The following is a 15,713-nucleotide window of genomic DNA, read 5'->3' as shown; positions in this document are numbered from 1 at the left end:
CTGTCTGATACCAGGGCTTGCCTGCCCTCTCACATACATCAACAACGGCTTATTTTATGTTCTATTAGAAGATAGCATTGCTTAGTTCCAGAACTTTTTGAAAAGATTATTTTGTTAGCTTTGTTCCCTCAACTTCTAAAATTATTTTAAGCAGTTCAGCCAATTATATAATACAGAGTAGGATAGTTGCAAACAAAAATAGAGACTGACAAAAAAAAAATGTTACCAAACCTGAACAAATTGGGCAGCTAATATGTGTGTGTCTGTGAGAGAGAGAGAGCGCGCGCATAAAAGAAAGGCATGGGCTCAAACTCGAGAGTAAACTACTGTGTGGTTTCTCATGTATAAAACATCCGATAACCATGATTGCCTTCACTGTACATTGCCTTGAGTAGTTCAGCAAAAAGTATAGAAACAGTATTTAAATGTACATGTCCTATATCAACACCGTTAAACTAAATGCATGAAATTAGAATATGATTTGGAGGTACCTGGGTAGCACAGTTGGTTGAATGAATAATCGATTCTTGGTTTTGGCTCAGATCATGATCTCAGGGTCATGAGATCAAGCCCCACATTAGGCTTCATGCTCAGCAGAGTCTGCTTGAGATCCTGACTCCCTCTCCCACTGTGCCACGCCCTCTCTAAAATAAATAAATAAATCTTTACAAAAATATACTACTCAGAAAAATAATTCCTGCCTGACTTTAAAAGAATATTACCCTGAGACTTTTTCTAACAACTTATTCTTTCTTCTACTAATCTCAAGCAAGGGTTAAAACTAGGAGAGCTTATCAAGTGTTCATTAGACTTTCCCAGGTAATGGGACTTTTTGCTTTGGTTTTAAATTTCCAGCCAACAAAAATTTACATGCTATTCAAATTAGTAAAGATTATTTTAATTTTAATATTTTTACAGAATTAGATGCTATGCAAAATGAAAGTTGGGATATCGACCTTATGAATATCTAATTTACATGGTGGGTAGGAAATAAAATAAGTAGAAAATGAAAAGTATACTAAGGAAATGTTGAAGTTAAGATTATGTGTATTACCTTCTGATAATCTAATTTCTGAGAAATGTAAAGATGAGGAAAAAAGTTAGATTTAATCATCAAACACTGTATTTAATTTTGTTTAGTGATAATATTCATTTTGTTGACTTGTTTAGCCTCTTCTCTGGTCTTAGGTCTTAAGTAGATGTTCTTAACTTTTGGGTGTCCTTTAAAATTTCAGTGAAAGCTAAGATCATCTCCCTTAAAAGCAAAGAGATCTACACACGCAAAATTTTATATGAAGAGGGAAATGAAAGTTACAGGATATAATTTGTAGAAAATTCTTCTAAACAATTTAATGTATTTCTTCTTGGATCTGGCAACTTTCTAGTCATGTAATATGTTTAGAGAGTTCAATTTTCTGATTAAGATTCTGCTTAATTTATGTCATTTTATCATAACAGAAAAACCAATTTTCAAAAAACAGAATATAACAACTTTATCATTTATTTTTTTAGTGAAAACCCTTTTGGAAACTTGTAGTTTCTTGGACACAATGTTAGCAACCCCAAATTTTATTTAATATGCAAAAATAATTCTGAATATTCAGTTTTCTCATATTTAAGTTATAAATATCTCAACTTAATGTAACAGGATTCTTTGGTTTCTGTATTCCAGAATTGCCACTGCCCTCAGAGAGTGTCGATATTATTATTTCTGACATTCCATTTGGGAAAAAGTTTAAGTTAAGGAAGGACATCAAAAGCATTCTACAAGAAATGGAGAGGTAAGTTGTTGAGTTTACTTTTATAATTTTTGCATTATTGAGCATATAAGCAAAATACATCCGAGTTCCTCAGTTAAGATTTGATTGCATTTTAGTAATTTCCCAGAGCTTTTGTAGCTTAATTTTGAGTTTTCAAACCAGAAGCTTATAATTGAAATAGTTATCCTGTATCAACTTGCACTAGAATAAGTTTTATTCTGAAAAAGATTCCAATTTTTAATTCTTACCTGAAATTTGAGTATCTGAAATAGTGACATGTATTTTAATCACCAAGGTAGGTAATTTATGTATTTACTTCTAAACCTCACAAGAACCCTGCCTCCTATGTGTTGATCCCAGACACTTTACAGATGGGAAACTGGGACCCGGAAAGATGAACTTTTCCTCAAGATCACAGCTGCTGAGCCACATGGCAGAAGCCTCATAGGGAACATTCAGTAACACAGGTTACAACGCTGCTGATTTTAAAATGAAGATGCAGAAGTGTTATCCATGTCGTAGTTTCTAAGGTCTGCCTCAGGGAATAGAACTCAAAGTATTTCTTTGAGAGCCTCAAACAGTGAGTGCTGAGTGTGTATTTTTCTGATCACTTAAGCTGGTAAAGGAGAGAACCTAGAACATACGGAAGAACAAAAGATAGGATGAAGAGGTCAATTAGTTAAATGTCTCCGTTGGGCATTTGGTAGAACAATACAATATAAATGTTCAGGAGCCTTATGTATCTAAATAATGTCACCACTAGAAAAAATGAGCCATAGGTTTTGGGTGGAAAAAATTCAGTGTCAAGGCTGGCATTCCTTAAGGAGAATTAAAGCTTGACATGAAGTGTAAGCCCAACTAGGATGCTCCACACTTCTTTTGGATTATTTCATTTCTGAGCAACTTCTCCTGCCACACAGTCACATCACCCTTAACATATTATGTAAGATCTCTTTGTGGGCAACACCTATAATTCAGACATTTCCAGAGCTCCTGTGCTCCCTTCTGCCTGATAACACATTTCCCTCAAGCAGATTTTGCAACCCTGACTTAAATGATATTAAAATCATTTCAGGAGCTTTTGTTTTTTTTTGTTTGTTTGTTTGTTTTGTTTTGTCTTTTTTGTTTTTAAAGATTTTTTTAATTTTTATTCATTTATGATAGTCACACAGAGAGAGAGAGAGAGGCAGAGACACAGGCAGAGGGAGAAGCAGGCTCCATGCACCGGGAGCCCAACGTGGGATTTGATCCCGGGTCTCCAGGATCACGCCCTGGGCCAAAGGCCAAACCGCTGCACCACCCAGGGACCCCCATTTCAGGAGCTTTTGAAAAACACTGACACTCATTCTCTACCCCTCCCCTACAAGGCTCCAATCTAATTGGCCTGGAGTAGAACGTGAATGTATTTCTTGACCACTTCCAGGCTAATTCTGTTATGCAGCCAGAGTTAATAACCACAGCCTTTGTGCCTAACTAGGCAAGTCATCAGCCATACTATGAAGCCAACTCAGCTCATGGTGAAATACTAATACATGTGAGTAATGACTTACATTTAGCCTGGAACTTTCCAGAAGATAGTCAAGATTCCCCCCCTAATTTGAAGGCCTCAGTAGGATCAGTTGAAAGTGTATGTATTGGGGGACCTGGGTGGCTCTGTTGGTTAAGCATCTGCCTTTGGCTTAGTCATGGTCTCAGGGTCCTGGGATGGAGCCCCGCGTCGGGCTCCCTGCTCAGCAGGGAATCTGCTGCTCCATCTTCCTCTGCTCCCCATCTCCACTCATGCTCGCTTTCATGCTCTCTTTCTTAAATAAATAAAATCTTTTAAAAAAAAGTGTACATATTTGAACTTTCATGACCATGTCTTCTTGACACCTGCCCACAGCCTTTGTGGTTTGATTTTTTACTTTTTATATCGTTTGAGGTTTTATATAGTCGGTGTAGCATACTACAGTGTAATTTAGAGGCTAACTTGTCTTGACATTGATTGTTTAGATGAGGGAAAGCTACTTGCATTCCTGACATCTTTGTCAGGTGTGGGAGAAATTCCCTGTAACTCTCAGCCCTTGAGCTGTCACTCTATTTCCTTACCTTTACAACCAAACTTATTGAAAGAATAGTCTAAGCTTGACATCTCTACTCCTCACCTTCCAGTCTCCTTAGATTCTGGTAGCAACATTTGCTCCTGTCCTCAACTAAGATTGCTGTGCCTAGGTTCACTAATAACTCCTCGTAATCCGAGCCACTTGTTAGTCCTGCAGCATTAGACACTGTTGAGACCACTCCCTCTGGAAAGTGTACACCTTTGACTTCCCTGCTGTCACTACTGTCCAGACTCTTTCTTAGCAGTATGATTCAGGGACCCTTCCTCCTCCCTCCTGCCTTAAACATGAAGTCTCTGTACCTTGGTCCCCTCTCTCTTCTCACTCGGTACTGCCACCACCACCACACACACACCGTGAGATCCTCCACCATTGTGGCTTTACCTGCTGTGTCCTGTTGAAAGTCTGAAATCTCTTCCTGGAGCCCTGGGCTTCTCCTGGCCTCCAGGCTGTCTGTCCAACCATGGATGGGCATTTACCCTGCCCTGTTCCCTAGGTCCCTCAGCACCATCAAACAGCGCTCTTTGCCTCCCTCCCCTTGTCCCCTCTGACTCACCCTCCTGCTGAATTCCTTTCAGTGCCTCCTCCTCACTTCTTCCTGTCTGCTGCCTTTCTGCCTCCAGTTCCTTGCCAGTGCTCTGGGCCCTCACTGTCACTTGGCTTGCCTCATTCCTGCTTGTCCTTATCTCGAAGCACAGGTTCAGGACTCACCTAATGCCTTCCCAGGGCACCTGGGATTTTCCCTGGATGGTAGCATTTGCCACCCTCTTGAATTTACTTGCCTCTCTCCTACTTTCAGGAATATCTTCAGCAACTCAGAGCGCAGACGTGCTCTGCAGAATTTGCTCAAGTGATTGCATCTCAGGGTCTTCCCTTCTTTTCCTGGTCTTCCCTGTTGTCCTTCCCTTGTTCCTTTCCTCAGTCCTTCTGGTGATTTTCTTCTGCCACCATCCTACTACCTTTAATATATGCTGATTCTTTAGGATTCTTTCATTTGTCTTTCCTTTGTACAGTCACTTATTAGAATGTGACTATGAATTACTTTGAGGCTTGCCTTTTAAGTAGAGTAAAAATAGATAATTAAAGCAGATTTGTGCTAGTGATTCTGTAATTACTATAATGAATATGCATTATGGAAGATACTACCTAATTATCAAAATCCTTGTGTTTAAATAGATAAAATTAAATTTCAAATTAAAACACCAAATATTTTAAATAAAGTGGGATTGTTTGTTGTCTAAAAAGAAAGAAATACTCATACCAATTACCATTTTTCCTCAGAGTGCTCCACATTGGTGGAACCATTGTGTTGTTGCTCAGCGAAGATCACCACAGGCGCCTTCAAGATTGTGAACAGAGCAGCATCCCTTTGAATTCTGACCTTAGAATGACCACAGATGAACTTGGAATCAAAAAGTGCTTGAATCCAGGAGAAAAAACTAGCATACCAGAGACAGTGTCATCTTCATCTGAAGCCAGTAACCAGGAGGGCTTAGACAAAATGCTACCATTTGGCTCCTTAGTGCCAGTAGAATGCTACAAAGTTAGCCTTGGAAGGACAGATGCATTCATATACAAATATAGGAAGTCCCACTCTTTTGGACTCTAGCAGACTTGCCTGCTGTAAGCCAGGTTCAAATCCTTTTACAGCAGCTGCATAACATTGAATGTGGTTGTTTTAGGATCTTAATAGGGCCACAGAATTCCAAGGAAACAAACTCCCCTGAGGACACGAGGTGTGGCTGCTGGACGCAGGTTCTGAGTAGTGAGTTCCAGCTTTATACTCTAGGAGCTAAAAGTGCTGACCAAAGCCAATGAATGAATATTTATACTAAAGGACTCTTAAACTTTGTATTCTGCTGGAACATGAAAAGTTCTGCCCTGCCTGCACTATTTCTGAGCAGAAGCTACAGCTTTGAACAGAGGTTTTCAGAGGTTGATATAAAGTATATTGTAGTCATCACAAGGTTGATGATGTTTAAACAATCAGATTTTTCTAAATATAGAAACTTTTATGTGTTACTTTTTTGATATTAAACTTGATTTTTAAATCTGTAATTTTCTTCTCCATTGAAATAAAAATAATTTTAATTGCAATCTTTTATATGTCCCATATTATATTATAAAACATTAATAGGAATGATAACAGTATGAATCAAGCCAGTATCATCCACATGATGGAAAATAAAGTTTGCTTTTTTTCTTTTAAAGATTTTATTTATTTATTCATGAGAGACACACAGAGAGAGGCAGAGACAGTAGGCAGAGGGAGAAGCAGGCTCCATGCAGGAAACCTGGTGTGGGACTCAATCCCAGGACCAGATCCCACCCTGAGCCAAAGGCAGATGCTCAACCACTGAGCCACCCAGGCATCCCAGTTTGCTCTTTTTATAAAAGCATTAATAAATTATCACCTCTCTCTTATTTAAATTAAATGCATTCCTTGTGTTTACTACTGAGAAGAAAATAGGAAGTTGATGGAAATATGATTTTCATTTTTTCAATACTCTAAAGTAGTGACTTGGCTTCTTGGTTGTTTTAGTACTATTTGAACAATGTTTCCATGTTTGGGAAATTTCTCACCTTGTGAATCCCACCTCTCCAGAGTAGAAGCTGAAAACTTCTTTTCCAGCTAGGGCCTGGCATGTAACCTTGGCCCAGTATCAGGATCCACTAATCAGTGAGGGGCTAGTGGGGCACAGGTGATAAGTGGGATTTTTATCTCTCAGATACTACTTCACGGTAATCCCAGTGGGAACTGAGCTCGTCATGTATTCATACAACAAATATTTATTGCATACCTATTATCTGCCAAAGCATTGTCCTGGGTCCTTGGACCACATCAATGAACCAAAGATCCTTGCCCTCATAGGACTTAAACACTCTCATAGGAGAGACAGATAAGAAACAGGAGACAGGAGACATAAGAATAATTTATTTGACAGGTTAGAAGGTGGTAAGTGTGGAGTAGAGGGAAGGAAAGCAGAGTATAGTGATCAGGAAACACAGAAGGATGGGTATACAACTGTTTTGCATTTTTCAATTAGGTCAAGCCTCATTAAGAATGTGAGATTAGAGCAAATATTTAAAGGACACAGAAGAGTGTATATGGAATATAGGCATATGGAAAAGCAGTTGCAAATGTCGTAAGGCAAGAGCATGCCTTATGTATTTGAGGAAGAGCAGAAAGGAAATCTGGCTGGAACAGAGTGAGGGGGAGAAGGAGAGGTTGAAAAGGAAATGAGTGGCAGGTGGCAGTGGCAGGTTAGACCAAACAGGACCTTAAAGATCAGTAGAAGGACTGACTTAAAACTACTATACGTGTTTAAACAAGTAGAAATCCTTTTTTTTTTTAAGATTTTATTTATTTATTCATGAGAAACACAAAGAAGCAGAGATACAGGCAGAGGGAGATACCAATTAGGAGTTTTTTGCAATAATCCAGGCAAGAGAAAATGGTAGCTTGCCCCCAGGGCAGTAGCAGTAGATGTAGTAAGAGGCAACTGGATTCTGAATATATTTCAGTTCTCAAATAGCATCTGCAGATGTGTTTGATGCATGGTGTGATATGTGGAGAGGAGGGAGGAGTGACTGAGATACTTAGTCAAGCCCCCTGAACAGGGTATTTCCATCAGCTGATGGGGGAAAGGCTTCGGAGGGGGCAGGTTGGGTGTGAGATGGCAAAAGCTCATTTTTAGACTTGCTGACTTTGAGATGTGCATTAAACGTTTCCTGTGGGGGAGTTGAGTAGGCAATTGAATACATGAGTCTGAAGTTTAAGACAAAGTTCTGCCCTGGAGATAAAGTTTGGGGATTTTCAGGATATTGATGCCATGAAACTGAATGGGATCTCCAAAGGACTAAATGGAGGAGGAGAAGGAAGAGGATACAGAGCTGAACCCCGGGTTCCTCTAACACTAAGAGGTCAGGAAAAGGGAAGGAACCTGCAAGGGAACAGGAGGAAAATGAGTGGTTGCCTGGAAGGCAAATGAGCAAAAGATACGGAGGAGGGAGTGATCTATTAAATGCTGCTAGATACAATAAAGACTAGAAATTAGGGGGATCCCTGGTGGCTCAGGGGTTTAGCGCCTGCCTTTGGCCCAGGGCGCGATCCTGGAGTCCCAGGATTGAGTCCCGCATCGGGCTCCCGGAATGGAGCCTGTTTCTCCCTCTGCCTGTGTCTCTGCCTCTCTCTCTCTCTCTCCCTCTATGTCTATCATGAATAAATAAAATCTTAAAAAAAAAAAAAAAGACTAGAAATTGACCCTTGGAGGGGCACCTGGGTGTCTCAGTGGTTGAGTGTCTGCCTTTGGCTCAGGGAGTGGTCCCTGAGTCCTCGAGTCTCCCTTCGGGCTTCCTGCAAGGAGCCTGTGTCTCCCTCTACCTATGTCTCTTCCTTTCTCTTTGTGTCTCTCATGAGTAAACAAATAAAATCTAAAAAAGAAAAGAAAAAAAGAAAGAGGAAAGAAAGAAAGAAAGAAAGAAAGAAAGAAAGAAAGAAAGAAAGAAAGAAAGAAAGAAAGAAAGAAAGAAAGAAAGAAAGAAAGAAAGAAAGAAAGGGAAAGAAGAAAGAAAAAAGAGGAAAAAAGAAAGGGAGGGAGGAAGGAAAGAAGGAAGGAAGGAAATTGACCCTTGGATTTAGCAATGAGGTCATTAATGACCTTGACCATCTGAGTTTAGCTGGAGTGGGGAAGGAGCAAAAACCACACTGGATTGGAATTAAGAGAAAATAGGGGGAACAGCTGGAGGTAAAGAGTACAAAAAACTCGCATTGCAACTAGTTTTGCCAAAAAGGGAGCATAGACTGGAATTATTAGGTTGGTAAGGGATGTGGAATCAAGAGAATGACTTTTTTTTTTTAAGATGGAAGAAGTAGCAGTATGTTTTTCATATTGAAGAGAATGTTCCAGGAAAGGTAAAAAACTCATGAAGTAGGAAAAGGATAAGTGCTGGAGCAGTGTCCTTGAAAAGGGGGTTGGAATACATTCCACACGTGGGGGAATTAGCGGTCGATAAGAGCATGAATAATTTCTCCATGGTTACGAGTGGGAAGGTGGCAACAGGCATTTCTGCAATAACATGATAAATGTGCCCCTGAAAATTCTTCATTCTCAAATTCATGCACTAAAAATAACAGAATTTACGGAAGAAATACCAGACAGACCATTCCAAACCTGTCCAACTTTGGAAATTGCATACTAACAAAAACACCAATTAACATAGTTTAAAAGAACATGCTAACATTCCTAATAAATAAATACAGTTGATCCTTGAACAACACGGGGATTAAGGGGCCCTGACCCCCACACAATCAAAAAGCCACACATAATTTCTGAGTCCCCAGCAATTTAACTACTAACAGCCTACTGTTGACCAGAAGACCTACCAATAACATAGTCGATTAGCATATATTTTGTTATATGTATTATACTCTGAATTCTTACAATAAAGTAAGCTAGGGAGAAAAAATGTTACTCAGAAAATCACAAGGAAGAGAAAATACATTTGTTGCACTGTAGGTCTATCACTGAGAGGGCAGGGCAAGGGCAGCGGCAGCAGTGCCCCCCTGCACTGGGATGGCACAGTCGCAGAGCCTTGTGAGCAATGCATCAGCCTAGCACAGTACAGCTGCGTGTCTGCCTGAAGGTGCACCTCCAGCCCTTGGCCACAGGGAGGGGTCTGCGCCTGGCCTGGCTGAGGCTCAAGGCCCATGGCCACTCGCAGCACCAGGAGGACTGAGAGGTGGGGCGCTCAGAGCTACCTGGCTACAGCACTGCCCCTGCGTTCTGGGCATGGTCCTTCAACTTGAGCCCAGCCTCCTGCCTGCCCACACAAGCTCTCCACCCAACCACCGTGTCAGCACACAGGTGGCCTTGCCTGGTCCTGGGCCCCTGTGGTTTGCTCATGGCTCCGAATGGCCTCACCAGGTACTGAGAGGGCAGCAGACATGACCTCTGCACCCTTCACCTTTGATTTGGTCCTGTGGAGACTGAGGTAGGCAGCTATAAATAAATGCCTTGTGGCTTTTGTTGCCAACTGTTAAAAGGGGGGGTGTGCGTAGGGCACCTGGGTGGCTCAGTCATTTAAGCATCTGACTCTTGATTTCTGCTCAGGTCATGATCTCAGGGTCATGGGATGGAGCCCCACATTGGGCTCCACCCAAGTTTGGAGTCAGCTTGGGATTCTCTCTCTCTCCCTGTCTCCCCTTCCCCCCACCCCCATGTGCACAGTAAATAAATAAATCTTTTAAAAAAATTGTAAAAGTGGACCTCCACAGCTCAGACCCATGTTGTTCAAGACTCCACTGTATTTCAGTAAATAAAGGATTTCACCTTTCGAAGAAAAGGGCAAAGGCAGCTTGATAGAATTTGGTAGAAGGAAGGGTAGAAGCTGCTACATACACACTAAACACTTCCAGGACATAACCTGTGGCCCAATGGAATAGATAAGAAGATGCAGTGAAAAGGCATCATGCAAACTACCCTACTCTTCACAGTCTGCTCATTCAGCTCATTCCATTAGTGTCTTCACATTCAGCTGCTCTTATCTGGTGGCACATAATATTAATGTGCTGGGGGCGGAATTGTGAACCGACCCAATTTCCACCTTATAGTGACATCATCCCCCCCCCCACCTAGCAATAATATTTGAGTTAATGCCTATTACAGAAACACGCATTGTAGAACAGATTGTAAGTGGGAGCAGATGCTGGAAGGTGGGCGGATGTGGTGGTGGTAGACTGTGCAAGTTCTCTTCTGACTGCTTCAGTGTTCTCAGTGAAAAATTATGTGGTAATTCCCCCCAGACTTTATGCCTGGAATGGTGCCCTCAGCAAACACAGAATCCCCACAATGGCTTCTAAACCATGGAGTAAGGGTGTCTGTTAGAGGAGGACCAAGATCCCATCTTCCCCAGGCTCCCCCAATCCTACCAAAATAGCCAAACAAAAGCAATAATTCCTCTGTAGGAACTGCAACTATTAGTGCCATTAAGAAGAAAGAAGCACAGATGCTTGATGGAATTCCTTGGCATCAGAAGGCATCTATGTCACCTGTGGGTTTGTTGCTCTGACTCATTTACTTTTAATGGAGGCTTACGCAAGAGAGGATTCTCCAGCTGATCCAGGCCCACAGCAAGTCCTAATAGGGGAAGTATAGCTGTAAGCGCTTAGCTTTTGGAGCAAAGCCAAGCTCCCTTGTGCAAGTAATTATTCTCCTTTTAGAAAGAACTCTTGGCTGGCAAATGAAGGCTTGACCACAGGATACTAGGATGACTATGTAACCTAAACTGCCCATCTCGAACCGAGAGTGATTCGATCCACCAAGCCCAAGTTCAGTGAGCCCAGCCCACCAGCACATTCTCATCAGGTGGACGCGGTTTTTATCAGCACAGAGCTCCATGGCTGGAGGTCCTTGTGAGCTACAGGAGCAGCCAGCACCTTATCCTGCAATGTGCCTGCTGCCTGCTGCGCTGCAACCCTCCCTCGTGACCATGGTCTACGTTGTACACTTTGCCTGGAAGGAGAGAGAGAGAGCCTGAGAGGTAGATTTCACCACGTCATGGCAGGGGCTACCAGTTTGAAAGGGCGGTCAATGACATGATATTTGTGTCCTACCGAAATGGTCAAGAGTTACCACCATGGAGGAGGTTCGAAGTACACAGGTTCGAAGACACAGGTGTCTGCCCTGTGTCTTCCCTTGGCCCTAGCCACTCTTGCTCGATGGCCTCATGGACAAGGTGGCTGTGGTTTCAGGAATAGAGATAATGTACTGGGCCAATGAAGGACTTGTCACCAACTGCCTGCTGCCACTGCTGATTAACTTTCAGCAGCATGACCAACCCTGAGACCTATTATAATACCACATTCAGGAGGAAAATTACTTCCCTTCCCTTCCCTTGTGGAGAGGGCAATAATTTGTCCTCAGTGGAATAACCAGTCATTCTAGGTTTGGATTCTCCAGGCCAGGAGCACCTTTCATGGACTTACCAAACTACTTGTGGTTGTTTATTTCGTGCAACAATGCTCACCAGAGTTCAGTTTCAGTGATATAAGTGAGACCATAGGCCTATGCTCATAGGATTTCTTACCATGTACCCCACCACCTGAACAGAAGGCCTTGTGACTTGAGTTATGGGGCCAGCAGAGAGAATTCCCTGAGAGGGTGAGATGCCTCCCTGCAGGATGCTGTGTGTGCTATGATCCAGTGACCAATAGATGGTGCTCTTTCTCCCAAAATCAGAATAAAGAGACCAATGGGTGAAAGTGGGAGGGGTACTTATTACCCTACCACCTCTCATTAAGCAGGCACCAAAATGGAACCCACTTTCTGGAAGGGCAGCAGAATAAGCATCAGGGTCGAACGTCAATGGTGTAAGCTGCACTGTGGGTGTTCAGCAGAGGCTGCAATGGGTCATCGTGGCAACAATCCCATCATAGGGTTTGGATGGTGTTCCCAGCTTTATAGCCAACCAGACAAATTTTCTGGCCCTTGTGAGCACCTCAAAATATTTTAAAATAAACTCCCTTTCTTCTACACTACCTAAAGTGGACTATTGATTGCACCTGGGAACCCTGTCCCACATACCCAGGTTTCTAAGCACATTCCTGTGGTGCTTAGACACACGGGCACTGCCTGTGTCAATCTCACTGGAATGTTTCCATATGGTTTGCATTTTCCCTTTTGCCATGTTTTCCAGGTCTCAATTTTCTATTTTTTGCTGCCCCTCCCCAAATTACTTTTAATGTTTTTGGCCTCAAAGGTTTCGAACAATAAGGTCTTTTTTATTCTGTGCTGAAGCCTTACTTTCATCTTTCGAAGAAAAAAAATGCATGTGGGGGTGGACATCTTTGTGTGTGTAACCAAGATGCAGCAAATGACAGAGAGAAAAATGTGTTTCTTCATTGACTTGAATGACAGCGGTAGAGATCATAAGAGGCAGTGGTTCTAATTAGTGTATTTCACAGAATTAAATCAGGGTTTCGAGTTCTGCTAGAAACATCTTTAATATCAAATGCATAAGGCAATAAAGCTTTTTGAGGATTTTTTAAAATTTAAGGTTATATTCTACTTGGAGTATTTTATAGTATCTCCCTCCCTTTGGCACAGGGTGTGGCCCATAAGAACGATTAATATTTCTTGAGCTAAATTGCACTGGCTCCTGTTGGAGGGTGACAAATAAATGCCTGTGAAACTGAGGACAGTGAATCAAAGGGACACTCAGAAAACCATGCAAGAGACAGATAGCTGCCCAGGGACACCTACTTCCTCTATAACCTAGAAAGCTAAGTCTCACTGGGGATTCAAAATATATTAACTTTGAAGAGGACCACTCACTCGGAAATGAGGTAAATACAACTGTTCAAAGAGCCATGCAGGAAAGCCTTTGAGCTAAAGTTAGGTGAGATGCAAGGTCTTCACAGAGCAATCCTAGTGGTTAAGAAATCTCAAGCGAGTGTTTTTATGCCTGTTATACCAACACTATTTCCTATAGTGCATGTAGCTTTTTCTGTTTTCCTGTTCTTTCACTCATCTACTGAGCTACCAAGCATTTACTGAATACCTGCTATGTGTCAGGCTCAGGGGATGCTCCTTGGTAGACTGGCCTTGCCTGAACGGCAGGTGGGGACGGGGATAGGGGGTTTTGGCAGGGGTGGGGAGGGGGGTCACCAACCCAGAAGTCTGAGTGTGGGAGAGAGGATTATCTCTGACCTCTGGAAATGGAGGGATGAAACCACGCTCTGAAAAAGCTTGACTGAGAGGGATGAAGGAAGTCCAGGAAAATGCTTGAGAGACAAGCAATGGATTTGTTAGGAGTTTAAAGAAGAGCTCAGTTTTCTTTGTCTTTCAGTTAAATTCCATGAATTTATTATGTTCAAGAGAATCAGATTTGAAGTATAATTTTGCCACCTGAATGCCATAATCATTTAATATTGTCAGTTTTCATCAAGTTCCTTCAGCAAGTATCTGCCTTCACAAGGGTGTAACAAAGGGGAGCAATTACTCCCAGCCCCCTCCCCGCCATCCCCCTCTCTCTTACTCATTATTTCTACGACTTCGACTTCGTGGTCATGCTTCTGGCACCCTTTTGCGACTCTGCTCTGGAAACCTCCACACTATGAGATTGAGTTCACCTTGTTAGAGTGGGTAGAGTAACCACGTGTTCTGCTGTGTGCCTCCAGTGCCCTGTACTGGCCTCTTGACATTGACGTGGAAACCAAGGAAAAATAATTCACTGAGTCAGGAGTTTTTTGTTTTTATTCTTGTGTAAATCAGTTTATACCACTCTCCTGCTCAAAACCCTCCAAAGTAGTTTCATTTTTCTTCATGTCCCGATCTGCCCCCCAACTTCATTTCTAACTCTCTTTCATTCTCCCCCCTTTCTGACCCTGGAATATGCAAAGCTTCGTCCCATTTCAGGTCATTGCACTTCCTGGGACATTTCCTCCCACACCTGCCTCGCCCAGGCCCTCTGCTCAAATGTACCCTTATCAGGGAGGTCATCCCTGGTCTCCCTATCTACATGAGCCACCACCTCATGCTTCACACTATTCTCCTCGCCGACCCTATTCCTCTCCGCAGCATCTACCCCCAGCACGAGTGCCATGTTTGCTTATTGTCTATCTCTGCAGCTCCTGAGGGGAGTGGCTTTGTTGATTTGCTCACTGATGATCCCCTGCAACAAAGTTAGTCTCTGGCACATACTAGTCACTCAGTATAGATCTCATAAACAAATGACCACATGCAGGTTACCTTTCATGGTCCTCTGCAAACCAAGTGGACAAAACCAGAAAGTTCCAGGAGGCTAGACTGAGTTCTCCTTTGCTTCAACCAAATCCATGCATTCCAATGTCACAAAGGGAAAAGAATTTTGACTGTTATTCCCTGAAGGAAGACTTTTTTTTTCCTTTGTGTCACTGGGCTGTATGGAATCATGCAACACAAAACCAGCTGCTCAAACATTCCTAGGTAAAAGCCTGACATTTTCTGTGACACCCTTCTTGATTATGTAGGCGTATCACAAACCGGCAGGCTGATTGCTTTAAAAATAATGAAATTACACTAAATTCCATCTTAACCCATTGCATTCTTCACTCATCTGGCTCCCTGCAGTAACGGGTGTTTTGGACAAGGCTGAGAGAAGATGGTGTCCACCTGTGCTGCTTGGCTTGGCTCCATGTGTCTCTCTTGGCTCTGCCCTTCCACCCACCTCACTCCGCCTCCCACATTCTTCCCTCACTTCGCTCCAGTTCTCTTGAAAACCATTCCCCACTCCTGTGAACACTCTTTAAACTGTTGCTTTATTTGGAAAACCCTTTGTTTAAGAACTGGCTCATCCTTTGAATCAATACTGCATTAATCACTCATGTTATCTCCCCCAGATTACCTTTCACAGTTGGTTTAGTTTCAATTCCCAGGTCCATTTTATTTGAGAAACATGTTGGCATGATAGCAATTTACTGTAGCCACCACAGAGGCATATAAAGCAGAGGCTAGGGCTTCATCAACGTGTTTGCAGGAATACAGATACTTAGATATGTGGAACTCAAAACCGAGGCAGCTCACTTGCTGGGAACTGAGACCCCTTGGAGAGACTGGCCAAGAGACTTTACGTTACTGGAGTCTGTTTCCTCCACTGTCAACAGGGATGACAGCCAGAGCCCCCACATATGTCCTAAGACTGTCTTGCCATTTTTTTTGAAGCCCCTGCACAGGGACAAATCTCTCAACAAGAAACAGAAAATGAAGTACCCTCCTTGATGCGTAATGAGAAGCTTGGAAGATATCCTTGTATTGACTCAGCATCAGATAGCTGCATGTCATTGTGTAATTTACACTCTATGTTTTTAAATTCA

The 15,713-nt window shown here is 42.4% G+C and overlaps 1 protein-coding gene across 1 annotated transcript in view; it reads left to right on the top strand.

The window, feature by feature from the left end:
• THUMPD2 (THUMP domain containing 2) overlaps positions 1-5,966 on the top strand; it is a 37,961-nt gene extending 31,995 nt beyond the window's left edge. The window contains exons 9-10 of the mRNA XM_055327547.1: positions 1,673-1,781; positions 5,141-5,966. Of these exons, the coding sequence (XP_055183522.1) occupies positions 1,673-1,781; positions 5,141-5,468 (437 nt within the window). The 3' untranslated portion in view covers positions 5,469-5,966. The remainder of the gene's footprint in view (positions 1-1,672; positions 1,782-5,140) is intronic.
• The last annotated feature ends 9,747 nt before the right edge of the window (positions 5,967-15,713 follow it).

The sequence above is a fragment of the Nyctereutes procyonoides genome, unplaced genomic scaffold (assembly GCF_905146905.1).
Source record: "Nyctereutes procyonoides isolate TBG_1078 unplaced genomic scaffold, NYPRO_anot_genome, whole genome shotgun sequence".
Classification (NCBI taxonomy): domain Eukaryota; kingdom Metazoa; phylum Chordata; class Mammalia; order Carnivora; family Canidae; genus Nyctereutes; species Nyctereutes procyonoides.
Note: the sequence above shows the minus strand (reverse complement) of the source record. Positions and strands in the feature narration are given on the sequence as shown.